General features: G+C 39.9%; 1 protein-coding gene and 1 long non-coding RNA gene across 4 annotated transcripts in view; one reads left to right on the top strand and one right to left on the bottom strand.

The window, feature by feature from the left end:
- LOC144520651 (helicase ARIP4-like) overlaps positions 1-27695 on the bottom strand; it is an 81118-nt gene that overhangs the window by 41659 nt on the left and 11764 nt on the right. For 2 of the 3 annotated variants that reach the window (XM_078254531.1, XM_078254532.1), the window contains exon 2: positions 18671-18837. In XM_078254531.1, the coding sequence (XP_078110657.1) occupies positions 18671-18791 (121 nt within the window). In that variant the 5' untranslated portion in view covers positions 18792-18837. Of the gene's footprint in view, positions 1-5; positions 363-18670; positions 18838-27695 lie in introns of those variants that run through there. The other variant, XM_078254534.1, reaches the window with a different exon arrangement.
- LOC144520257 (uncharacterized) lies at positions 2954-3684 on the top strand. Its single transcript, XR_013502198.1, has 3 exons — positions 2954-3037; positions 3141-3289; positions 3386-3684. It is a non-coding gene; the product is annotated as an uncharacterized LOC144520257 (long non-coding RNA).

Raw genomic sequence — 27695 nt, 5'->3', positions numbered from 1 at the left:
CTCACCCATGTCATGTGGCTGAACGTGTTTTTTGTTGTCTCCTACGCTGGTGAGGGATCCATGCCTCCTCTACACTTTGACTCTTAGAAACTTACTCCATCTGTAGGGTGTTTCTCCGTCATGCTGCTAACACACTGTGTCCCGTCCAAGCCGAGGGTCTCATGTGTGTGTGGGAGAGAGAGTGTGTGTGGGAGAGTGTGTGTGTGCGAGGCTCTCAACATCTAGCTCTAGTCTCGCAGCTAGCTGCGCTCCAGTGAGGACACAAGGCCATTGGACAATTACAAAACAACGAGTCGCTTAAAAGCTGCCCTGACCTGCCGTGTGTAGGAATCCCCCCCCCACTTGTGCTGGTTTTCCTGTCTACTTCCTCCTCCTCCTCCACCCTCTCCTACTCCCCTCCCCCAGCCAACTGACACAGGACTGAGTGTGATGTCAGCAAGCCCCACCCCTTCAAGAGGCTGCCTTAGGTAACAGGGGTAATAGGGTTCAACCAGGAAGAGACGGACAGACAGAACAGGAAAAGAGGTTGAGAGAAAGGTGAAGAAAAAAACAGTGTTTACTGCAACATCTGGTCGTGTTGATTGGTGGTCATTTCACTGGAATATTCTGAAGATCATGATTTTTTTTACCATAATGATTTTAAATCCTTCCAGACTGTTTTTGAGATTTTAGAGTAGAAACTGTGGGAATGAGGAGGAAGAAAAGAGAAAATGACTGAAAGATAGATTTGAATTAGCCAAATCATCTTTATTTTACTGAATTTTGATATCAAAATATGATCATGAATCACTAATATTAGTCGGAATGGACTGATATATCTCATACCAGGTCTTGTCCATTTTAAACTATAGTATGTAGAGAGAGAGTTCTGCAGTAAAAGTAAATTCTACTGCATATATGTGAAGCTTTCAATGTTAAATAAATTACTGTTGAGACTGAGATGAAGTAGATTCAACTCAGCATTTAAGCGTCCGTTTGTGGTGGTGTGATGAACTGTAAATGCCTTATGTATTGTTAAACATCCTCCTGTTATTTTGTCCACACCTTACATTTTGCAAAAATAACAAAAATAAATTTAGTTGGTATACTCAGTTCCCTGAGTATAGTGAACATGAATTCTCACAAAAATGGAATTAATGAAAATCAACTTTGTCGGAGAAACAAAATGGTAACATTAATTGCACACAAAAAAATTCTGGTCAGCACATGGCCGCATGTGTTGGAAACGTCTTGTTTGGCTTCACAGGACAGTTTCACACATCGTAAAAACCAATAAACACATTGTAAACACCACAATTGCCACAGACAGTACATTTCTGCAACATGTAAAGGCCAAAACATCAATGCTGAGAATGGCGAGAGGAATTACGGAGAATTATCGAGAATTTATCAGAGAAAAAAATGAAAACTGGAGATTACCAAGGTGAGAAAAAGTACATGAAAGATAAGAGGTAGACATAGAAAAGAGTGATAAGCTTGGAGAATGAGAAAGGAAGGCAGAAAATGAAAAAAAGATTGATAAATTAGGGGAAAATAAATAGTTAGCTACGGAGAGAAAACAGCCAAACAGAAGAGATGAAGTCAATAAATTAAGAAAAAATTCAGGGAAGAGAGATCAGTGATAACAAGGAGAGGGGGCTGTTTCAAAACAATCTTGTGAACCTCAGGACCCCTTTAAACCCTCATTGTGGCATGGGATTATCCTTCACAGATCACTTTATATATATATACACACACACACACACACACACACACACACACACACACACACAGTGGAAGGTGAAAGCCCAGTCTCACATGACTACATACACTGACCCACATTACTATGGAGCCTGGGGGGGGGGAAACAGCAGAGAGAAAAAAAAGATGAGGTGGGGGAGGAGATAAGAGGAGTTGGTAACAGCAGCAATATCAAGGGGAGGACTGCCTGGCAAAGCATGGACACACACACACACACACACACACACACACACACACACACACACCTTTGCCACACTACCACAGTTCTTGTATCCAGCCATGCCTCCTCATGGGAGGAAGGAAAGCTCGCATTTCACTGTTTACATAACCTACATTGACCAATAGAGAGAGCAAGAGAGGGGGATGGCATTTTGAGTCAGTGTTTTGTATTTTTGTGCACTGCTTTGGAAGAAGACTTCAGATCCTTTATTTGAGTTATAGTAACAAAATGTATTTGTACTCATAGGAAACACACTCTTCAACCATTCACATCACAGAAATAATGCTATTTCAGGGTATATACAGAAATCCTGGAGGTAAATTCAATACCTTTTAATACTATTTTTAATACCTTCTCAATATTTTTTAAAAACCAACACGCCACTGAGTTGCAGGTTTATACGGCAACACGTTTTCTAACCATTAAACGGAGTTTGATATTTATGAAACTACACCCTCTAGGCCAATAGAACAATGCCGATAGGAAAAGTCAACAAAAAAGATTGAGACTCACTGACTTTGGAAACATCTTGCAACCCTAACCCATCTTGCATTTGCATTCACCTTTAGAATAAAAAAAAATTAATAGATGAAATAAAATGATAAATTAAAGCAGTTCAAAGAAACAAGCATTCACTGATGCCATTACAACCACTTAAAGTGTAAATTGCAGGTTACATTTTTCACAAAGATAATGCAATGTGCTTATTAAACATAAAGATAAGAACTGCCCACCATTTTTTTTGTATGTTTTTTATACTAAAATGCTGAATATCATATGAAAAGTTGGTACTTTATACAGTGCTTTTAAGCACTCCCCCCTCCCTTCCACTAGGCTGTGCGTGACGTCATAAGAGGGACTCCAAGCCTAGAGTTACCGTTAGTCTAACGGCAAGTAGGCTAGCAGTTATATTGGAGACCTAGCTAGCAAAAATGGTTAACTATTGTGTTTGTGCGGGATGTACGAATACATCAAAAACAGGGCAGAGGCTCCACAAGTTCCCCAAGAAAAAACGGCTGAGTCGTGCCTGGGTGAGGTTTGTGGCTACGAAACAGGCAGATGTGGGATGTGCAGTAGGTCAGTGTTGCGCAATGGAGTAACTACATGTCATATTATTATATGATACAGACACTTGATATTTCTAGCTCAAAATATGCCCTCATTATGTTATTTTCTACAGACGTCTGTTGGCAACTCTGCACTACAACCATAATGGCAGCCGCGAAGTTGCGCGAACAACTGATGGCGTTGCAATATATGGCGTGCAATACTCAAGGTTCCGGAATGGTGAACATGTAGTCCGGCTAATTAAACAGAAGGCCTCATATGGTAAGCAGTTTCAGGCAGTTTCCATCATATTTGGATATGTATGCATGAGACCTCGGTAATCAGTGAATATGATCTACATGTTTTTTATTTCCCCAGGTTATGCATCAGCACTCATTCAATCTCTGCAAGAAGGCTACACCAGATCGCCTAAGGCTCTCCGAGAATCTAGTGCTTAATTTAAAGCTTAATTTAGAATCTTGTAGTGGTTGGTTGTTGGTTGCACCTTCTCCTTCTTTGTTTGTTCTATACTTTTACTTGCTGGTGGGATCCTGTCACTGCAATTCTGCAAGCCGCTTGCCATGGTCTCTCATTGTGTGCAGTCTTGTATAAAGTACTTGAAAGCCATACTTGAGTAAAAGTACAAGTATCTTACCAGAAAATGACTTTGGTAGAAATAAGTCTCCTTTTAGAATATTACTTGATTAAAAATCTTAACATATCTGATATTTACTGTACTTAAGTATCAATTCATTTTCTGATATTAAATGTACTATACTGTATTAGAAGTAAAAGTAAAAAAAAAAAATTGATTGGGAACTTTATGGCCAAAGGTGTGTAACGTTCTCTTCATCGTGTCGTCGGGGTGATCATCGTCTGTTACCATGGCAGTAGAGCCTGCGTCATTATGCTTTCTCCTCTTCTTTAGTTTTTTTTTTTTTCTTATTATAGGAAGTCATAAAATCTCATAGTATACGGTCATAAAAGTCATGCAATAGTAGGTGATAAAAAAGTCATAGTAACGTATGTCGAAAAAGTCATACAAAATGTCATAAAAATGTCAACGTTATACCTAACTACAGCTCAGCCTTTAAACTATTGATATGTCAGCTCATATAATACAGGTATGTTGCTATCAGTATGTATGTTGGTAAGTGATAAAAAATTGAAGTACAAAAATTATACATACACACATATACATACACACACATACACACACAGATATACATATACATATATATATATACACATATATATATATATATACACATACACATATATATATATACACACATACACATACACACACACATATATATATACACACACATATATATACACATACATATACATACATATATATATATATATATATATATATATATATATATATATATACATACATACTATACATACATATATATATATATATATATATATATATATATATATATATATATATATACATACATACATACATATATACACACACACACACACACACACACATACATATATATTTTTTTTTTAAATGTACACGTTTTATTTTAATTTTTTTTGCCGCTTTGCAACAACTAGGCATTAGATCACCAACTGGAATGGAGCATGCTTTATCTTGGCAAAGTAAGAGCAATGATTTACAAACCTGCTTTTTTCCAGTGTAACAAATTTCTTCTGATTTTATTTTGTAGCAACGAGTAACGAAGATGCTCAGGCTACATGTAAAAGTATACCATTTATTTGGAAACTGCAGTGGAGTAAAAGTTTCTGGAAATATAAATGATGAAGTAAAGTACAGATACGTAAAAATTCTACTTAAGTACAGTAGCGAAGTATTTGTACTTTGTTACATTACAAAACTAATGTTAGTGTTGCTTTGTCTTTTGTTTGCTTGTAATTGTACCTGTTGGTGTGAGCTTTTAATTGTGATATTGTCACGGGTCACTTTGCGTGTGTTTGTGCATATGTGAGTAACCTATAAACTAATTTTATTGAAATGAAATTCATGTCTTCTGTCTGTTTTTTTTATATTCAGTTATTTATTTCATTGAGGGGGGTTGGGGATGTAAGCTCGCAACAAAGCAAATGTACCACTAAACTGTTAAAAAACTGAAAAATGTAATTAAGCTAATCCTCATCCAAACGAGGCCATTCAAATCCTTTGCAGGCACCTGCTTGGAAGTGATGTCGGATGGCTGAAACCAGGCAGGACGGTATCGGCTTCCGTATGTGCCTCCCCAGAATGCCATATGCCCAACGTACAACCTGCCTGTATGCTGTATACCTGTATTGCCTAGGGGTAGAGATACAGTAGAAAAGTTGTTTGTTTTTTTAGATTCAGAAGTGATAATTGAAATAACTCAATTGTAAACATACACGTGTGTGCTGGCTTCAAGAGGACCGTGATCCTGCCTGAAATGAGAGCAAGCTATTTGCAAAACAAACGGGTTCAGGCAGCATGCGTCAAAACCAGGATGCTCCGTGAGGCACGTCAGATCTGCCGGTCGAGCTGCTCCACTAAACTCCAAAACGCGTTCACCTCACGGCAGCACATACTCTCCACTGCGGATTCCATTGGGTGGCATAGCCCACACAAACACCTGTCAAACACAGCGATAGCGAGATCGATCTCTCTTTTTCTTTCTGACAATGAGCATCGCCAATTAGTTGCGTTTTAGCACAGGCAATATCGCGTTCTGTCAGCAGATGCCAGCAAAGCGCCATTGTGCCTGTGCAGTGTGTGCATCTCTACAGCTCTGATTAGGACTACTGACACCATGTAAGTAAATAATGTCTTCAGTCGTTGTCCCTCCTTGCTATTCTACATGACGGCAAGATTTTGGAAAGACTTTGGCTCGTTCCCTAATGTTATATGGGTTAGCACAAGGCTAACCTAGGCTAGCTTTAGCTACTCACCAGGACACCTGGCCAACCCTCCACTCATTTTCCTCACACCAAGCATTTATAACTCTTTGAGGACCATGATTTCTGGCAATTTCCGGCAATTTCCTCCCCTCTCTCACGCCTGACTGGTTCAAAATTGTAGGGCTGTGGTCCATCAACAATTTGATGGCTTCCCACCTCCTCAGTCTCCCAGTCGTTCGCCATAGTCAAGCCACAAACAGTAGGAATCTAGCAGAGTATGGGGTGCTATGGGTTGCTATGGGTTGCTACTCCCTCTTATGACGCCATCACCCAGTTACTGTAAAAAACATGCTACCTTTGAAGAAACCCCAATAAATGTTATTTTAATGCATTTTAAGACAGAAATGTTTAAATATATACATATTGAGCACTTTATTTACACATTAATTGGTTGTGGTGGTTAACCTGCAATTTACACTTTAAACCTAAGTGAACCTTCTTCTGTATGTACAGACACCCAAATGAGTACACATAGAAAATATTCCATGAGGCAAGTGAAATACAAGAAAACAGACATACATACAGACAAGCAAACAAGCATTCACCGTTTGAACTTGTGATGCCATTATAACCATTTGAAACTAAGTGAACCTGTGATCTCATGGTAAGTGCTTCGATTTAATTGCTTTTTCTTCCCCAGGAGGGGTGCATACTGTTCAAAACCAACATGAAAAACCTAGCTAGTAATGTTCACTCAGCGTTTTGTTTTGTGGTTAAACTGTGTGTAAAATGAGCGGTGACGTTAAATCACCGGTTTCAGGTAACGGCACCGTCTATTTGCTGGATGGTTTTAAGGTAACGGTCGGTAGCTAACATTAGCAGATAAGGCCATTCACAGCGACATTATTGTTCATATTTTGGCACAATCAATGTTTCTGACCGTAGTAGTAGTAGTCATAGTGACTGAAAGTGTGATGTGAGCTGCTAGAAGAATCTAACGTCGTTTTCAGGTAATGTTACTTTTTGACGTTCAACACCCCTACCCCCGCTGCTGAAAAAAGGAAACACTGTCAACTATCACAGCATCTATATAGAGAGCTAGGAGTACATAGTATATTTTTTCAGAACACGTTCAAATAAATTATTTAGGTAAAAGCAATGACACTTCCACACTGTTAAGAGAATGCACAAAACCACCTTGCACACTGAGACCGCTAACACATGTCCTTAATCAATCTGAATAACCTATCCACTTCTACTGTCCCTATACAATATTTTCTTACCAGCTGAGATGCCACCTGCCAACTACTTGCCCTGGAGGAATGTTTGCACTATACTGTTCATCTGTGTGATGCACCACTCAGGATCTTTGTTCATCTTTGTGGGATACAAACAACTTGAAAACAAAGAAGAGCTGCTGCTGGCTAACAGCGGTCTTTGGAATTGACTGCAACTCTGGAAGACTTGGAGTTAAGCTTTTCTTTGAGAAAAGAACAAAGAACGGCACTGAAGTCATTCTTAAAAAAGGAAGATGTGTTCAGAGTTTTAGCGACCAGATACGATAAAAAGTTTAATCTATCAACTAGCTCCGCTATCTTCTTCGTTGCTCTGCTTGGTTGTAGCGTGCAGAGGGAATATGAAAGACATCCGTTTATCCCGCCCCTCGGATTGAGCCCTGCCAATGGTGTGTTCCCAGACCTAACATCTTGATGGTCTTGTCAGGCTAAGATAGGCTATCACCCGATGCGGGATAAGATATAATATCACACAAACTTTACAAGATCAACTTAAATAGATATAATAAAACAAATGGACAACTCATAGTTTGCAAAAACATTATTAAAAAAATTAATACCTCGTAAAATGGCGATTAATACCTTTTAATGGCCTTTATTTTTACTAATTTGATTTACTACCGTTTAATACTTTTTAAAACCCCGCGGACACCCTGTATTTGTAACCAATCCTGCGGAAGTATTTTACAAACGGAAAGCCCACTTCCCTAAAAAAGGCTCAGCAGGGTTGGTTAGCTAAACACACCAAATGCTACTGTTTTGGTATCAAAAGCCGGAAAGCTTTATGGAAAAACTGTTTGATGCGACAGCTCAACAGTTACATCAACCTTAAATGTAAAGAGCCGATGTGGATAAGCGAGGTGATGTAGCGCTACTTTCACCACTTAAAAAAGGAAAACTTTATTTTTAGTAAAACCTTACTATTTAAAACACTTCCGCTACTTGTCTGAGAAGCTTATGCAGGTGTACTACTTTTTATGCAGAAGTGCTTTAAATAGTAAGTTTTAGCGTGTTTGAGCGTATGACTGGATAAGTGAGACTTGGATTATACTGCACAACTTTTGTGAGCTTGTAAACTGATGTTTTGATATAGTTTTGCTGTTGTTAAACCGACTATGTATGTTACCTCAATGTATCAAGACTTTTCTCCATTTTTTGGATTCTTATTTTACTGTGGAGAAAGACAAAAACTCACGGTTCAGATCACGGTTTTGATTCACGGATCGGATAGATTTTCGGATCAGCACAAGAACGGGGGGAATTTAAATGATTTATTAAAAATGTAACAACAACCTTTAACAATAATAACTTCTTTCATTAGTAAATTGCTGTTAAATGACAAAAACAGATGAGAAAATGGTATTTTACAAAACTTTAGGGGTTTAACTTTACCAGTTTCAAGTAAACGCAACATTCACGTCCGTTTGTTCTTCCGACAACAGCATTGAGTGATAGTTTGTGCCTTTTAGCTCATAGCTTTAGCGGTAGATTGTTGTACGTCCCGGTGTTGGAATCCTCTACAGTGAAATACAGACACACTTTTACACCGTTTAGCTGTCAAAATTTTAACAGTGTTTAATCCAGTTACTACTAGCTAATGGTAACATTAGGCTAACATTAGGGTTGGGTACCTTTCGCATCTGAACCAATATCAGTACCGATACTGGTACCTGAATTCGGTTCCCAGTACTTTTCTTCGGTACTTTCCCTCTGTAATTACAAAAAAAATATTTCAGTTGTAAAAATAATTCCAAACCTATTTATCCTATTTACTTAGAACATTATTTAAGTTTTTTTTTTTACACTGACAGAAATTAAATAAAAATAAAAACCCTCCCTCTCTCCTCCCAAACCAGTCCCTACAACCTATTAAATTGAATAATTATTCAACTTTTATTCTTGTATTTGTATATTATTCTTTTTTTAGCCCGTTTTATTTTCATCATGACCGTTTTTAACTGCTCTTTAATGTTTCATGTAAAGCACTTTGCTGAAAGGTGCTATAGAAATAAAGTTGCCTTGGCTTACAACCTCAGCCTGTCAGTCAGTCCCCAGGGCTTAGAAACCACTGTTGCGCCTGCTTGTCTCACAGGACATGTAACGTCAACAACCCCGCGACTGCTTTCGGCTCGCCATTAATTTTTAATTAATTAATTAATTATTAAAAACACTGTTATTCTGTTTGTGCTGTTAAAATTATCGTTTGTGCTGTTAAGGGTTTTAAGTAATTCAACTTTACATTTTCTGGCCAGTGACGTCACCCAGCACCCCATTAATGTGCGAATATCCCCAAAAATGGTCTCAATCGTTTGTGCTATATTTGTGTTGATTTGTGCTATTAAAAAAAACATTTATGCTACTATGTTTATGTTATTACGCTTTATTACAAGTGTGATGTCACCCAGCCCCCCATTCATGTCCAAATTTCCCCAAAATGGTCTCAATTGTTTGTGCTACGTTTGTGCTACTTTGGTTTTTACATTATCAAGCTTTATTTGTTACACCGCTACTATTTGCGCTGCAAAGGCTTCTGACACCAGCCATCACTCCCATACATTCTAAAACGCTGAACGTGAAAAAGCTTACCATGGTTTAATGTAAACAACAATCAATCATCACCAAATTTCTCTCTCATATTGCTCGATATCAAAGCAATATGAGAGATACATTTGGTGATGATTGATCGTTGTTTAGGTACATTAAGCCACGTTAAGCTTTTTATTTGCCATAGGCGCCATTGAAGAATAAAACGTTAACGTGAGATAACTTCTATAATCATTGGATTTCGGTTTAGTTTTTTGACAGACTTAAGTGGTCATGATTGATCCGTTGTTTAGGTACATTAAACCACGTTAAGCTTTTTAGAATGTCCCGTTCATGGGAGTGATGGCTGGTGTCAAAAGCCTTTGCAGCGCAAATAGTAGCCGTGTAACAAATAAAGCCTGATAACGTAAAAACCGAAGTAGCACAAATGTTTCCTTTAACGGCACAAATCGGCACAAATGTAGCACAAGAGACCATTTTGGGCATTAATGGGGGACTGTGTGACATCACGAGTGTAATAAAGTGTAATAACTTAAAAAAATATAGTAGAACAAATGTTTTTTTAACAGCACAAACGGTTGAGACCATTTTGGGGAAATTTGGACATTAATGGGGAGCTGGGTGACGTCACTGGCCAGAAAATGTAAAGTTGAATTACTTAAAACCCTTAACAGCACAAACGATATTTTTTACGACACAAATGAATAGCAGTGTTTTTAATAATTTTTGGATGACATGGGTGCCAGCTTCACGCAGGTTGCCGTGACTCACTGTGACTTCAACAAAACTGCAGACACAGTTCTGCACGTGTGTGTGTGTGTGTGTGTGTGTGTGTGTGTGTGTGTGTGAGCTCCATTCTCTGTCAACATGCAGAGAGGACAGATAAGCACTCTCAGGTACCGAATTTTTTTCTGATTTTACGTGAACCAATACTCGGTAATACCGACGTGATTCGATCGGTACCGGTAAAAGTACAGGGTTCGGTACCCAACCCTTGCTAACATCAACGTTACCTGCTGCCAAGTGTACCGTTAGTGTTAACTAGTGTGACATGCAGCGATGCTTCTGTAGCATCTGTTTCGTAGCATCAGAGAGCAGCACCGAAATCCGTGTTGAGAGAGAATTATCAGCCTATGTTAAGTAACAGGGACAGTTAAAAAAGTTACTTCACACTATTATGGTTAAACTTTGCAATTGATCACATGCATTCCAACCGTGAGTGTGGATTCGTACGGACCACGGATCAACGGTGGTCCGTTACACCACTATTGTTAACTAAAGCCAAAGACCTGTGCCAATAAAGACATAAAATACCACTATTTGTCACCTGAAGTATCACCACCCAATATGGCATGCAGTGTGAAGTCTACAGCAATTAGATCCATCCGCTGGAATGAGCAGCCACACAGCAACAAACGGTAATGTCTCTATGTGCCTTAATTAACACATCACATACACTTCTGCTTTTTAAAAATGATGAAACACATGCCGTCGGCAGAGCAACATCACACTGTGGTTGTATTGAGCTGTTGGGTGTGAATGTGTGTACAGGGTGTTCCTGAAAAAAAATAAAAATAAAAATAAAAAAAACTTGTATATGTGTATAGTACTATTGCTTCGGTTTCCTTTCACCCTAGGAACTACCTGGTGTTCCACCGGTGCAGTTTTGATGGAAGATGGCAAGGTGATGCATTTGCCACTGATTAAACCACCGGGTGCCTGTAACATTCGTGGGAGGAAACATGTTTACTTGTTTTCTTCAGAGAGAGTGAGAGTGTACTCTGCCTACCCACGCCTACACACAAGCAGGGGAGCAACAGGCTAATTAACAGACTATTACTCTCCTGCTCTCTTGAGTGTGTGTGTGTGTGTGTGTGTTATGAAAGATGTGACTAAACCTCATGACAGCCTCATCTGAGCTCAGAGAGCCAAAAACATGCAGGACACACACCTCAGAGACTCTCTCTCAGACACACATGACCCAGAACAGACATCCTAGCAGCCCAGTGTTGCTGAGGAGGATGATTTTATTCTCATTCTCTCTCTCTCTCTCTGATGCTTTCCAACAGCTTAAGGCTCATCCATTTAAAAAAATAAAATCCAGAAAATCCCCAAATCGATCAAAAGTGATTTTCACACAGATTGTATGTCCCTTGCATCAAAGATTTTGTTTTCTGTAAAAACACGGCTAACTTGTATTAACAGGGTCTTCTAGTGACAAGAACAACTTAGAATAGAGAGAATATGGATAAATCTAGCGAAATCCACTTCATTTTATATCATGATCAATACAGATAGACTTCATCACTGGGTTGGTATATCTGAAACAGTGGTGATACAGTGGTTTTCATCACATTTGTCAGATTGTAGGATTTTTTCCAATCAGCAAAAGTGTTTCCTCTTAAAGTGGAGTTCCCCCAGGGTTCAATTCTAGGACAATTTTATTTACCTTGTATATGCTTTCCCTCAGTCACATCATAAGAAGACATGGTGTTGCATTTAACTGCATTTCATTGTTAACTGTGGTGAAAAACTCAGGTGTATTTTTTGATTCTGGCCTAAATTTAATAATTATATCAGCGAGCTCGCCCATTCCTGCTCCGAAGATTCGACCAGTTTTTAATTTTAAAGACGTAAGAGTGACAACTTCTTTGGTTTGTTTCCTCATGATGCAACTACTGAAATGATCATTGTGTTGTATCATTACAAAATCCAGTTCCTGTGTAAATGTATATACAATTGGCGAATACAGCGATTCTGATTGATGCATTCATTATTATTAGAAAAGTCTATCTCCAATTGACCTTCCATCTCGGTAAAGTGGTACATTTCCATTACATCATTTCTAAATGAGGGAAACATGAGAACAGAAGGTACACAGTAACAAGTGTCCTTGGGTTTCTTGAAAGGCGCTATATAAATAAATAAATAAATATTATTATTATTATTATTATACCAGCATGGGCATATGAACACAACTCTAATCAGAAACCAGCATTTTATACACACTTGGAAATACCTATGTGATGACTTCTAAAAATACCTGCAAATAGCAACAGAATGTGTCATTTCCCACACGCATGTGTGGTATGTGATGCCAGCGATCACCATAACAACCCCAAACCTCTCCTAAAAAAAACAACCTGAAAAGCAAACGACATATTCAACTTTATAGAAGTTGACCAAGAATAAATCAGCAACAGGAAACAAAACGATACTTCTACACATTTCCATATTCTATTTGTAATGACGTTGTCACATAAATATTAAACTCCCACTCACTTCATTATTACTGTCTATGTTCTCCTACTGTACTTTTATACGCTGAAACATGCCTCCTTCCGTCCTTAACATTTATTTATAGGTTTGCAAAATCAAAATGGAGTTGATAAAAGAAATGGTGAAGAGCACAAAGGAGAAAGAATATAAATAGAGATAATAAACATTAAAGCAAGTGATCGAAAGCATCTATTAAAGTACCTTACATGAAAGAATTAAAAAGAATATTGTCATAGATAGACAAAAATGACAAAAAATGACAATGGAGAAGTATGATAATGGAGAGGGATGAAAGTAAATCAATTAGATCAGATGGGGAAAAAAAAAAAGTATAAAGAGAAGAAGAAAAAAATGGGAGAAAAGAAAATGGTGGTGAAAGAGAAAGGAAAGGGGGATGTCGAACCTTGAGAAAGAAACTCACAACTCTGAGGGGGTTGGCGTCCTGGTGGCAGTTGTCATGGCAATTGTGGGACAGACGCAGGAGACGGTAGGTGGTAATGATGTCACAAGAGCAAAATAGACTTGCAAAGTGAGGAAGATGAACATGTAAACATGTTTTTTTTTCCTCTATCAGACCTTTCACTCCTTCAACCACCTGCCAAAACGACAAACTCTGAGAGCTTCAACTCTTTGGGATCTGAAAGAACAGCATCCCCTCTCGATCTGTGCTGTAAATCAATCCATTTTACAAGATGTCCCTTAAAATCTGACCCAGTGGCTTTAAAATTACAGGACCGTAAACATTTTTTAAGCATATCAACTGCAACACATGCAGGTTCAGCTTAGGTTTTGTAAGGCCCTTAGCAGATTTTGAACCAACCTCTTCTTACAAATTTAAAATGCAACTGTGAGTAACTGCAGGACAATGCTGTTTAATGTTAATGATACTAAAAGATGACACTATATAGTGGCACACTGCATACATTTTTCCAGTCTAAAATGATTGCTTAGCAGTTTTAAAACTGAATTTCCAATGTGCAAATGTTCAAAACAATATAATCACAACTTCAATTTAAATCATGTCAAGGAAAAAAAGAATAAAACTTATGAGAACATGTTGAGCACAGTTAAATAGGTACAAATATCAAAAAGGAAAAAAGAAACATGAGAGAAAGTTACTTAAATAAATGCTTCTATAACTGGCTAAGTTCACTCCCTGAGGGCAACAGTGGTATTGCATATTATATTACTGCAATGCCTACAACTTTCTGAAAGCATACTAGAAAATAAAAAAGTATTTCCTGTTTGAATTTCAAACCAGTACTGTATGAAAATAATCATGCAAAAATAGTTAATATTTAGTATGCTTTATCCATCCATCCATCTTCGTCCACTTATCCGGTATCGGGTCGCGGGGGTAGCAGCTCCAGCAGGGGACCCCAAACTTCCCTTTCCCGAGCCACATTAACCAGCTCCAACTGGGGGATACCGAGGCGTTCCCAGGCCAGGTTGGAGATATAATCCCTCCACCTAGTCCTGGGTCTTTCCCGAGGCCTCCTTCCAGCTGGACGTGCCTGGAACACCTCCCTAGGGAAGCGCCCAGGGGTCATCCTTAGCAGATGCCCAAACCACCGCAACTGGCTCCTTTCGACACGAAGGAGCAGCGGCTCTACTCCGAGCTCCTCACGGATAACTGAGCTTCTCACCCTCTCTCTAAGGGAGACGCCACCCTCCTGAAGAAACCCATTTCGGCCACTTGTACCCTGGATCTCGTTCTTTCGGTCATGACCCAGCCTTCCATGACCATAGGTGAGGGTAGGAACGAAAACTGACCGGTAGATTGAGAGCTTTGCCTTCTGGCTCAGCTCTCTTTTCGTCACAACGGTGCGATAAATTGAATGTAATACCGCACCCGCTGCGCCGATTCTCCGACCAATCTCCCGCTCCATTTTCCCCTCACTCGCGAACAAGACCCCAAGGTATTTAAACTCCTTCACTTGGGGTAAGGACTCATTCCCTACCTGGAGAAGGCACTCCATCGGTTTCCTGCTGAGAACCATGGCCTCAGATTTAGAGGTGCTGATCCTCATCCCAGCCGCTTCACATTCGGCTGCGAACCGATCCAGTGAGTGCTGAAGGTCACAGGCCGATGATGCCGTCAGGACCACATCATCTGCAAAAAGCAGTGATGAGATCCCCAGCCCACCGAACTGCAACCCCTCCCCACCCCGTCTACGCCTCGATATCCTGTCCATAAATACTACAAACAGGATTGGTGACAAAGCACAGCCCTGGTGGAGGCCAACCCTCACCTGAAACGAGTCTGACTTACTGCCGAGAACCCGAACACAGCTCTCGCTTTGGTCGTACAGAGATTGGATGGCCCCGAGAAGGGACCTGTTCCAGACGGGGGCCCTGGGCTTCCTCTGGGCAGGGTCACTATCGCTTCCTCGTTCACTCATAGGGTTTTTGAACCATTCTTTGTCTGGCCCCTCACCTGAGACCACTTTGCCATGTGAGACCCTACCAGGAGCACAAAGCTCCAGACAACACAGCCCTCAGGTTCATGGGACACACAAACCTCTCCACCACGATAAGGTGATGGTTCCCAGAGAGAATGCTTTAGTTTTTGTCAAAGTTACAAAGAAAATGGGGTTTCAAAAGGTCCTCCTTGTTGCATTTTCAGTGGTGCATTCAGAGTTTATTATTTTTGGCTGCCAAACAGCAACCTGCCAAACTGTCATTATTATTTCACAAGATGTTAGAGCAGTATCGCTGACAACTGCAATACCACGACACAATAACAACCGTTTAACAAAATGTATTACTATTGAACATGCTACACATGCAGCACCATCATTTGTTTTCTCCCACCAGGACTTTTCCACCTCCAAAGGGAATGGCACTGGCAACCTCACAGCCCTGAACACACTTCTGTAACCTTTAGGGATTTTGCCACCTTCGCTGCTTCGCTGTGTTTTATGGGTCAGTTATACAAAGTGTTGCACAACTTTAATGGTAAAAAGGTTTTATAATCCCGAACAGTAAGCAGGAAGGCACAAGGACCTGAACCCTTTTTGTTGAATGATTAATGGTACATCAACATCATCATCGCACGCACGCACGCACGCCTCTGCTGCCTAGCCCCAACCAAGCAATCTGCCACATTAAAAGGGTTATCCAACACTGACTCATAGCTTGCTACAGGCTGGACCACTTCACACATGTTATGTTCCTGGCCACTCTCCAAGCTGTGATGTCACAGAAAGCATTGATTGATCCATGGATTTGTAAGGCAGCTGAAAGCTAGCTACTTGTATGCCCTACTTCCAGTGTCCTGAAAGGAACGTGATTAACTATTTCCCAAAATCCTCAACTATTTCTTTAAGGCACTCAAAGTGATCACAGCCACAGTTACACAATCTATCCAAATGGAGTGATGGCACAAAGAATTGGTTGTTTAAAAATGTTTTGCTTTTTCTAAAATGGTAAGGAAATGTGTTTGACCAGACAGTACTGCAAATCCTTGACTATTTTAATCCCTTGCCTCCAGTCTTTAAGCTGTAACAGATGCTACAACTGTAATTTTCCAAAATACTGATGTATTAAAAGTAATAGTTCGAACTATGCAATTCACTGTCTGGCGGAGAGTTAACGTAGATGAGAAGATCAATACCAATCTCAATTGAAAATTAAATAAAAATTTAACAAATGAGGTGTAATGTGTTAATTAGTGAGCATAAAGGTGTCCTGAAAGGTAGATTTTGTAACCGTTAGACAGAGCCATGCCAGCTGTTTCACTCTGTTCCCAGTCTAAGCTAACCATTTTCTGATTACCCTGCCCCTCCTCGATACTAAAAACCACAAACTTTTCTCTCTTCGTAATGAGGTCAAAGTCGTCCAAAGACTAACACCATTAAAGTTATCCAACTAAAGTTTAAATCTTACCTCCTACACAAAAACACACTGCTAGAGACACATCTATGCACACACATGACTCAGCATCTATTAGAACTAATGATGATTCATTATACAAACTGAGACAAGAGAGTTTAATAGGAGTCCTGAGGAGTCCTGAGAGAGGACAGAAGGTCAAAGGCTGATGTGGAAAGCCTATCAGGTCATATATGTGGACAGTGTGGTATCTTTAGTTGCGATGCTGTGTTGCAGATGTGTGGAAGAGGAACTCTGCTGACACTGTACTTGATCATAAAGGTTTTATTACATCAAGTTTTCAGCATCAATTACAGACTCCATGAAAAGTCTGGAGAGTACACTGCCAATATGCACTCTGCTCTTGCTGCAGCAAGAGCTGGGTTATAAGGGGTACGTTTAGGTAACATGTTAGATAAAGTAAACAGATGTGAGTTGGCAAGTAAAGGTCCGAGTCCATCTGAGGGGCTCCAACACTACACATAAATTCATTGATCCCACTCAGCCACCAATCACAGAATTAAATAAAACATCCTCTTCAACACACTTCATCACTCCGCTGAGAGGAAAATCATTAAACTTAGGTCACTAACACAGTGCTCATAATGTCTCAGCACATTTGAACTTTATACAGACTTTAACCTTATAGGCTCTTCAGATACCACAACAGTACAGCCACTGGTTCAGTTTGTTCTAACAGCTCAATTTGATTTATTTAAACATCAGATTCAAACTCTATATAAACATAACTTCAGCTAGCTGGCATAGATGGAGGAGAGACAGAACGTGGAGAAAACTGAAGAAACGTACTGTACCTGTTGGTAAACAAATCAATCAACGCTAAATTACGTTAACAGATACAGAAAATAAACTTGCCGTTATGTTACAGGTTATACACTGAAAATTACTGTAACAATTAATGTCATTAAACACATCAAATCCATGACTTTTCCAGGCCTGGAAAATGAGATTTTGAAATCCCATGACTTTTCCAGGTTTTCCATGAGCATGGGAACCTAACACTTAAGCCTACTACACACCGAGCCGATAATTGGCCGTCGGACAGTCTGGTGAGGTCAGTGACTTGAGTCTGTTCGGTGTGTTCTGGGCCGTTGTCCGTCCGAGGGGCCGTCGGCCTTCATTTTGGCCGATTTTACACATTATATTATTTATATATATATACACACACACATACATATATACATATATATATATATATATATATATATATATATATATATATATATATATATATATATATATATATATATATATATATACTATACTACATACATATCATATATATATATATATATATATATATATATATATATATATAAAAATCGGCGGGGCAATGCTGGTGCGAAATGAGCGTGACTAGAGCCTCTCAAAATCTGACGAAAATCTTTTAAACCTTTGTCGATCTGAAATGAAGACAGATTCAGCAACTGCATGGCCTATTTCTTGCTTAAAATCTTAAAAACTATTTTAGTACAATATGAGATCGTATTCTGAACATGCCGCCATGACAGTCTGTCTTTGAATTTCCGGAGAAACCAGACCCACGTGACGCGTTCGTCCAGTCAGCTGCCGGTTTTCATTTTTGGGCGACAATACAGATTAGTGCCGCCTGCTGTTATGGAGACGTATTACGTCTCGTTGCTTTGGTGTGTTCCGAGGCACTTTTTTACCAACTCGGGGAGACTGATCAGTCCAACTGCCTTTTCTGCCGAGGGTCGGCCGTCTGGTCAGTGTGTCTGCAGCTTTAAAGAACCAGATCGGGCCATAATCTACCATTATGACTCACCATACGGGTGTATCCACTCGTCCTCATCATCTCCATCGTTGTCTTTGTCTTCATCAGTGATGTAGCAGATCTCGCTCTCCCTCTTCCTCCCATTCAGCCACTCCTCCTCTTCAACAGACATCCTGGCCTACACGCTGCTGCTACCGATGCATGGCCGCACTACACACCTGAAACAAAGAGTACAGGTGTCAATGAATAGATGAACAATTACAGACATACACACAGACCCACAGAATAAATGGATTTTAGATATACAGTAATATGACTTGTGTCCGTTCCTTCTCTGCCATCTGTCACCACACACAGACAGTTTGAAGCTTTTCTCATGAGAAAAAAAAGACAACAGGAAGGGGGAAACTCCAATTTGTTTGTAATCTAGTTTGCTAATTTTGCTTTATCCTCACTCCAAAGCCCTCTACACAGTATCATAGTACAGGTTAAGTTTGCATAACCTGACGCACCAGATGGTTAGTTACACAGAACCATCTGAGAAGCCATCATTGGAAACGGTTTGGCAAAGAGCAGGCACTTTCAAAACAAATACCTGTCAGGGGATTGGATGCTCTGAAACTAACAACACAAAGTAACAAAATACACTCACATGGACTAAAATAGCCAACATGTATTACAATCCTTGTGTGTCAGTTCCAGTGCAAAATTGGATACTATATTGGAGTGAAATCAGCTGTGGCAGATACCTCTAAGCACAACTGAGTGTTACGCAAAGAGAAAAAAGAACAAGGTTTAGAGAACTTTATTGGAGGACTTAGGATATTCAAAATTTGCTTATTAAACTTGCCAAAAAAGAAGGTTTTTACAGGAATCTATACTGCCTCATCTCCACCACTTATCCTGACCTTAACCTTGTCATAATTCCTAATATAACATTGTGGGGACCATACAGCATTTTGTCCCCTGATGAAAGATGAGTCCCCCAACGTTTACACATTTCTGTCCCCACGGCATCATGAAAGGAGAATTCTGAATTCTGATTCCGATTTTTACCTAAATCTTGATTGTTATACATCTCCGAGTACTATCGATAGGAAAAAAAAAATGAGCAAAATCGGTGCTAGCAAACTGGAGTTGCTGCAGCTACGTCCAGAGCTCAGCTCACAGTTAGCTAAAATGCCAGTTGTCAGGGCATCTTATAAATAGTGCCTTTGTGCCTCTTAACAGATACAAATGCAATTAAAATGTCTGTGCAACATGAACAGGGCCCTTACGTGACAACAAGATGCGTTTTCAACTCAGACATTGTGAAGAAACTAAACTCAAAGTTTGTACTGTCACCTGTCTCGATCCTGCTGGTAGCTAGCTTGGCCTGCTAGGCCCGACCGGCATCTTCGCTTCTGCTTTCTCTCCCATCGGTAAACAGTAGTGAGCAGATCGGAGCGTAGCGTTTGTTTGTTTACCATTTCCTGTAACAACTGAATTCCAATGGGACTTCAGCGCAAGACTACATCTAGCCTTCAGTAACGCTATTACGGTGCATGCCACAGGCATCATTTGGCCGGTTTCCATGTAGTTACATAGTCACTGATATGGTCATAACCACTACAGTGCTCAATTACCTGAAGAGGAAATAAACTTCAAGTTTTCGTCGCAAAGGGATGACCTGTCCTCTAGAAGACATAGCTGACCACCGGCGCTCCGTGGATTGTCAGCAGCAGCAGGCGACGAAGGCGGCGGGAGAGAAAGCAGAAGCGAGGATGCCCATTGGGTTTGTTAGCCCGGCTAACTCACCAAGACCGGTAGGTGACAGTACAAACTTTGAATTTAAACGGTTTATTAATGTCTGAGTTGAAAACGCATCTTGTTGTCACGTAAGGACCCTGTTCATGTTGCACAGACAGTTTAATTGCATTTGTGTCCGTTAAGAGGCACAAAGGCACTCTTTATAAGATGCCCCGACAACTGGCATTTTAGCTAACTGGGAGCTCTGGACGTAGCTGCAGCAACTCCAGTTTGCTAGCACCAATTTTGCTCATTTTTCTTTCCCATCGACAGTACTCAGAGATATTTAGTGATCAAGATTCAGGTAAAAATCGGCCGGAATACTCTTTTAATACACACGTCCTTCTTGTCTTTGTGGCATCACTAATGATACCCATTTTTTAGGATATGTAACCAGTGAAGTCCTGCAATAGAATTTTAATTTGTTTAAGAATTCCTCTCAATTTTATGTCCCAATCCACCATGTATTCATACAGGGTAAAATTGTTATAGGACTTTTGAGTTTCCCCAAAATACAGGAGGTACTTCAGCCTGCAATTTTTACTTTTCTGTCTGGGAAAAATAGCAACAATCCCCTGCTGCAGATACTCACAGGGACAAAATAAATGCCACAAGACATCACTGAAATGTATGCATTAAAAAACAAATCAAGGAGTACGTAGTATCATACAAATTTCATTTTTAGATATACAGATCTTCTGAGTATATAGTGAAACATTTCCCTGGCCTACATCTACCAAAGTAAACACGACTGATCACCTTTGTTGTCTCGCTTGGTTAAAAACAAAGGCTTTGAATATTATGCACTCCCACTCAGATGAGCCCAGACACACGGTATCACAGCGAGGTTTACTCTTGATCACCTGCCAGCTCACCTTGCATAGCGTTACATAACAGGTAGACCTGGCCAAGTTGACTTATTGGCACGACAGGGTGGTTTTACAAGCCTCATAAATCTAACCCAGCTAGACTTCATGGACTGAGAACCAGTAACCAAAGACATAGTGAACTCGCTTTTACTGATGTTGCTATGTGTAGAAACATCTCGAAAGGGAAAGTGCAAATTTGTGAAAGCTTTGTAACAGAATACTTACAACAGCATTGTGTTAAGTAGAATTCTGCACTGTAGTTTAGATGATAGCAGCAAGTTTGAGAGCAAAAAAATCATCATGCTTTCATTGCATCTCATTTTACTCCACTCATGTTCAAGGGAGTGAAATAAAACTACACCTCATTTTCCTGCGAAACCTCAAATCAGTTCAAGGACTGTGTGGAGGGCCTCAGGGGCTGCAGCACTGATCCTCATCAAGACAAAATTGTTTTTACCATGGGTTAAGGAAAGATACCCCCCCAATATTTACTGTTGGTAGATGACAGGATGTGACCCGTGGTTTCTGTTACTTTGCAACATCCTACACGACCTCCTTCCACTATATCATTTATAAACACAATGCACCTTAAATAAATTACCAATGCTGTTATTTCCTGGAGACGGGAGTCGTTATTCACGACTGCAGGAGGTCATTTGAACCCTAAAAGTGTTTCAACAAATGATTAAAAAAAAAATATATATATAAAAAAAATGTTTACCCACAAAAGAAAACCAGGTAGATCTTGTTTTATTTGATTAAAGTTGACTGATGTGTACGGAAGAGGATTAGGGCCTCATGTGAAATTTTTTTTATTGAGTTCAGAATTCTGAGATTAAAGTCATAATCCTGACTTTATACTCAGAACTCAAATACATTTTTCACATGTGGCCCTAATCCTCTTCCATAGATGTGATACAATTTACTTGAATACATGACTAGATTTACAACCCTTCAAAATCTAAATTACCACCCAAATCAAGACTACATAAAACGTAGGCTATAACACGACAAAGTCATCACATTTTCATCTTTGATAAGGTTGTGTGTAAAGCTCCTTTTGTATGAAAACATGCAACTGATTAAGACACACATTAAAAGAGTAGCCTCATAAGTGGTGCAGAGGTGTAGAAGTGGTTTCGAGCGAGCACTCGCGTGTCACTCAAGCGGCGTCAACACGCGCCCCTTGGTGAGGAAAAGTCTGTTGTCCTGCTGTCCTTTGGTCATAAACAAATGTATTTGACAAATTTAAACTTGACGTCAGTCATGCAATCACCGAAGTCATTGGGATTCATCCTCTGGGGACCATGAATGTCTGTTCAAATGCTGTGGCATTCCATTGAATAGTTGTTAAGATACTTTAGTCTTGGGCAGGGCATGGGGGGTTACCCCTCTGCTGGTTGGTTCCTCGAAAAGCCCACAAGCATCAGAAAGCACGACACTCCAGGGTAAGGGTTAAGTTCTCCCTGTATACATGAGTGGGGAAGAATGACAGGAGTAACTCTACCTCCGGTAAAGTAGGTGGTGCTCGGCCAAAAAACTGGCTTTTTCTTCCAGCTGACTTATGTCAAAATTACACAGATCGGCCACTAAATTAGTAATATTTAACAACTTAATGTTTTATTTACACACTTTTGTCACAGCATAGGAAAGCACAGTGAGATGACTGACAACTTATTCAGCTCATTATAATGTTGTCTTTAACCAGTTGTTGTGGTTTTCCTCCTCTGTGTCCCCCTTTTGGGACAATGTGTCTGACTCCAAATAAAAGACCTATATATCCCGTGCATTCGTTAAATTGGAATTACATTGATCCTAAGGAAGAGCCAAATAAGACGATGAGATAAATTAAAATATAGAGATGCACCGATTACAACTTTCTAGGCCGATTCCGATTTCCGAGTTGAGTTAGGCCAGCCGATACCGATTTTAGCTGATTCCGATTACATTTTTTCTAACCATTTTACAGCACACACAAATATTTAGTTTCTATCTTTTCTTTAATAGAACATTTTGCACAGAACATAGAACATTTTTTGAACAGATAATGGCTCACTATAAAATAGAACTATATAAATTACTCCTGGTGTGGGAAATTCACACACATCTAAAGGTCAATGTTAGAACCATTTCCTTCTTTTCACATGCAATATCCAAAAAAAAAAAAATGTGATTTTGGTTTTTGGTGTCGTTCCTCCACCCCCTACTTTTTCCTTGCAGGTGTGCATATTGCAAACTTGTTATCTTCTGCACACACTCTGAAGAATTTCCAAACAGATGACATGTTGCAGGTTAATTCACGAGGTTCCCTACATGTGCGAGAATAGCGTGGCCACACGCTTCACACCGCAAGCGGATACGCGCGACACACGACGGAAAAGTTGAGAGAAAGGAAAAAGAGACTTTGCTGTCGCGTCCCTGTGTGCGTGCATCCTTGAGAACTGTAACTCGTATAACGTATGTTGTCAGTTAATTGTAGCATTGACCGGCATGAAATCGGCATATGTCAGACTGACCTGCCGGTCATGGCCGAGCACATGAAACCGGCCAATTCCGGTCACCGGCCGGTCTATCGGTGCATCTCTAGCAAAATACATTTGTTTAATCAGTCAAGCATCAGAGTTTCAATACACAGGTCTGTGGGATCACAAGGCACGCAGAGACTAAGTTTCCCTAGCAACAGACAAAAAGCCAGAGCCGGTCCACGTATCTCTAGACTGTCAGACCTCATGATCCCCGATCCATTCTTCCCCTTATCTCTTATGCTTTCTTTCTTGGGCCCCCTCTTCTTCTTCCGCACCGGGAATGCTATCTTCACACAACACCCGCCAGGGTGGGGGCCCCTGTGTTATGTCTCGTCTTCATTTGCTCTCACGCGAAGAGGTACATTCTGCTCCTGTTTCACTTGTTATTATTACTCTATGTACTTTCCTCGAGGCCACTGTGACCCTAACTATCTTATAGTTATGGCTTAAGCTAAATGAGCTTACACCAAAACACACTTGGTCTCTTACGGAAACCTTTTACATTCTTATTATATTTATCTGCAAATAGTAATATTATTCTACACAGTGTAGGGTTGAAATTAGCAAGATAACTTCATTAGCTAACTAATATTAACGTTAGCCAGCAGCTGCAGCGGGCGGTGCTCGGCCCCTCCACTTTTTTGCCGAGACAACGTTGACAGCCCCGGAGATGGATCTATTTTGCCATCTCCCGGTGTTAGCTGATGCCTCTGCGGGTTTAGTAAAACAGATGGGCCGCAGACTCTTTGCTGCCGATGGCCCGCTGATTCGCGAATCGCTGTTTTGTTGTATGGTATCATAGCAACGACTACGACTCCGCTTACAGCGCGCTGATGGATTATTTCCGGTTCAAAAACCACTCTAGCGGAGTGGGGAGGGGCAGTTAAAGCATGCGCAGCCGCTTAACCTGATATCCTTCCTGTTGACCTGGGCTACCTGCAACAATATGTGAAACCCATAGTCACAAATCTGGGTGTCAAAATAGACAATGGTTTTAAACTTGATAAACAGATAAATAATGTTGTTAAATCCAGTTTCTATCACTTGAGGCTTTTATCTAAAACTAAACCTGTTTTATCTTGTAAATTAGATGCTACGCAATACATTCAGTTACAATAACTTTACATTTAAAATGCATGAAAAACGTTTTGCTGTTGTAGTGTAGGGTGCATTACCATATATTATATGTTGATAAAATAGGTTTTGTATTTGTAAAAGAAACATAGAAACTTTAAGGCCACTGTGAACAATGTGTCTTGATAAAAAACTAACTCCCTAAAAGTAACATTATACACAGTCAAATGTTGGTCACATTAAACTCCGGCAGACATCCTGCACAGCTTGTTAACAGCCTACATAACATGGAAGTCACATCCTGCCAAAAAGTACTTGATTTATCAGGATTTATGTAACTTTATACACTAGGAAATCAGGCCATCATGTCAGGCCTTCAGGCTGTAAAATAACAGTTACATAACATACAGAACATGATAGTCCAGAATGTAGGTTAGACTCTTCTTTTGGTTTCTTCTTAACTTACAACCTTTTTAACTACCTGAAGGTGGACATTCGCTATGAACTAAATATAATGCCATCCATTGCCTGCAATAATTTTGTATTCAGAAAAAAGAAATGGGGGCATAAAAATTCACCAGAATGCAGGAAATTAAGTGTTTAATGCTCATAATTTTTTTTGGGGGGAGGGGGGGAACCCCAGACACCCAACATCGTAAGTCACCACACAAATCTGGAAGCAAAACCTTGGCCTTTGGGTTGCCAGGCCAGTTATGATAAGGCCAAATGTTGGTGCCATTTAACCAACATCTTCAAACTGGGCAGCTAACATACACTGGCTATGAACAAGCATGTGTCATTTTTCATTGCATTCAGTTTAGGAAGACTGTGGCGGGAGCACAAACTATAATGATTAATTACTATACTTCTAACTTCTATAGGGTAAGAATGATGTGTGAATAATATTTATTTGGACTGCACACCAAAACAGAACTGCTTTTTGCATTTCTTTGTTTTAATACAATCTGAAAATGAAATTGAATATCCGGACCGGCAAGAATGTTGTAGATTGTGAAACTGTACAAAAATACAGTAACTCTTCTCATCAGAAATTGTAATTGTACAAAAGGCCAAGTCACCAAGCTTGTGACTGCATTGTTGTTTTGCAGCAGCCTTTCACCTTCCCTTCAACCCACCCGCTCCAACCAGAACAAATTATTTGCCTGTGGGAAACTCTGACTTCAATATTAAATATCAGTCATGTGTTCTGCTGTCAATGTGAAAGTGTTTTTCCAGAAAACAGTTTCAAAATCTACAAGACAAAAAAAATGGAAAAATCTGTAATGAGAGAGAGAGAGAGAGAGAGAGAGAGAGAGAGAGAGAGAGAGAGAGAGAGACAGCTGCTTGCATAAGCTGCCTTACATAATATCTGGCTAATAATGCCACTGTTCAGCTTACTAGAAGAAAAGTTTGACATTGTAAGACATTACACACACCCTCCAGTTTCACTACATCTCCCCCTTGCTTTCTCAAAGCTTGAAAGGCGGTTTAAAAATCAAACCTTTTTTTCAACTCCACTTCTCACACACACACCATTTGTATCTCCACCCTTCACTGATATAATGCTTGCCTTTGCTCCTCATCTTAACCTAATTCCACACACACACACACACACACACACACACACACACACACACACACACACACACACACACACACACACACACACACACACACACACACACACACACACACACACACACACACACACACACACACACACACACACACACACACACACACACACACACACTTTAAACAAGGGAGGAAACAAAGAGAGAGGGGGCATTAAAGAACCAAGAAAATGAACTGCATCAAGTAAAACTTTCCTAAAAAGCCTGATTTGGCATGATCTGTACATTTTGATTAAATTAATCTCAGATATGCTTAAGAGTTTTTTTTTTTTTTTAAATGAGCTCTGAAGAATTACAGCATGAAAGACTGAACGGTGGTTTGAGTTTATAATTTGAATTAAAGAAGTATGACCATAGCTGTTGCGTTTTCAAAAGCCTTTCCCTTGTACCTCACCTTCACATCAAAAGGAGTAAATAAGCACTGCTGAACATGCCAACACTGGCATGATGTTAATGTACAATTTATCAAAAGCTATGGTGCCAGAAAACTAACAATAAACTAATTTCAGTAGATTCATTTAGCTTGAGACAGAGCTATTTTCCTTTAATTTACAACCACTAACAACGGATCAGTCTCCTTTGATAAACTAACAGTCTGATGATGCACTACACCGATGTCAACTGACCGCACATCGCCCATTTCCCAAAAGCAGGTCATTCGCAAGAATAGCCCTTCAATTTGTGGTTCTGAAAATGGATATTGTATAACATCTTGCTTTTAATGTTGGACTGGCTTACAGACTAAGGAGATCTGCATCACATCCCCTCGCTTGTGTAACAGAATTACACAATAATGAAGGCTGGTGATGGGGAGGGCGGCAGTTAACCAATTAAGTCATGACACACATACTGTTCAAATACACACTGCATTTGCAAAATACTCAAATCTTCACCCAATGTGTGTTAGAGCAGCTCATATTTTAGTCTCTTCATTATCCCATGCAAATGCTTACTAGGCATTTCTAATTCAGACATTGTTGAAGGTTCATGACTTCTTAAAATCCCATTTGTGGGTTTGCTTTGTTGACTGGACCTCAAGTCAGGAGACGGACCTGATCAATTCATATGTTTAAGTGTATCCAAAAGATGTTGCTAGGGTGACTGGTTAGCTCATCTGGTAGAGCGGGAGCCCATGTGTAGAGGTTTACTCCTCGATGCAGCAGCTGCAGGTTCCACTCCGACCTGC

The sequence above is a fragment of the Sander vitreus genome, chromosome 7 (assembly GCF_031162955.1).
Source record: "Sander vitreus isolate 19-12246 chromosome 7, sanVit1, whole genome shotgun sequence".
Taxonomy (NCBI): Eukaryota; Metazoa; Chordata; class Actinopteri; order Perciformes; family Percidae; genus Sander; species Sander vitreus.
This window is presented reverse-complemented; position numbering and strand designations above follow the sequence as displayed.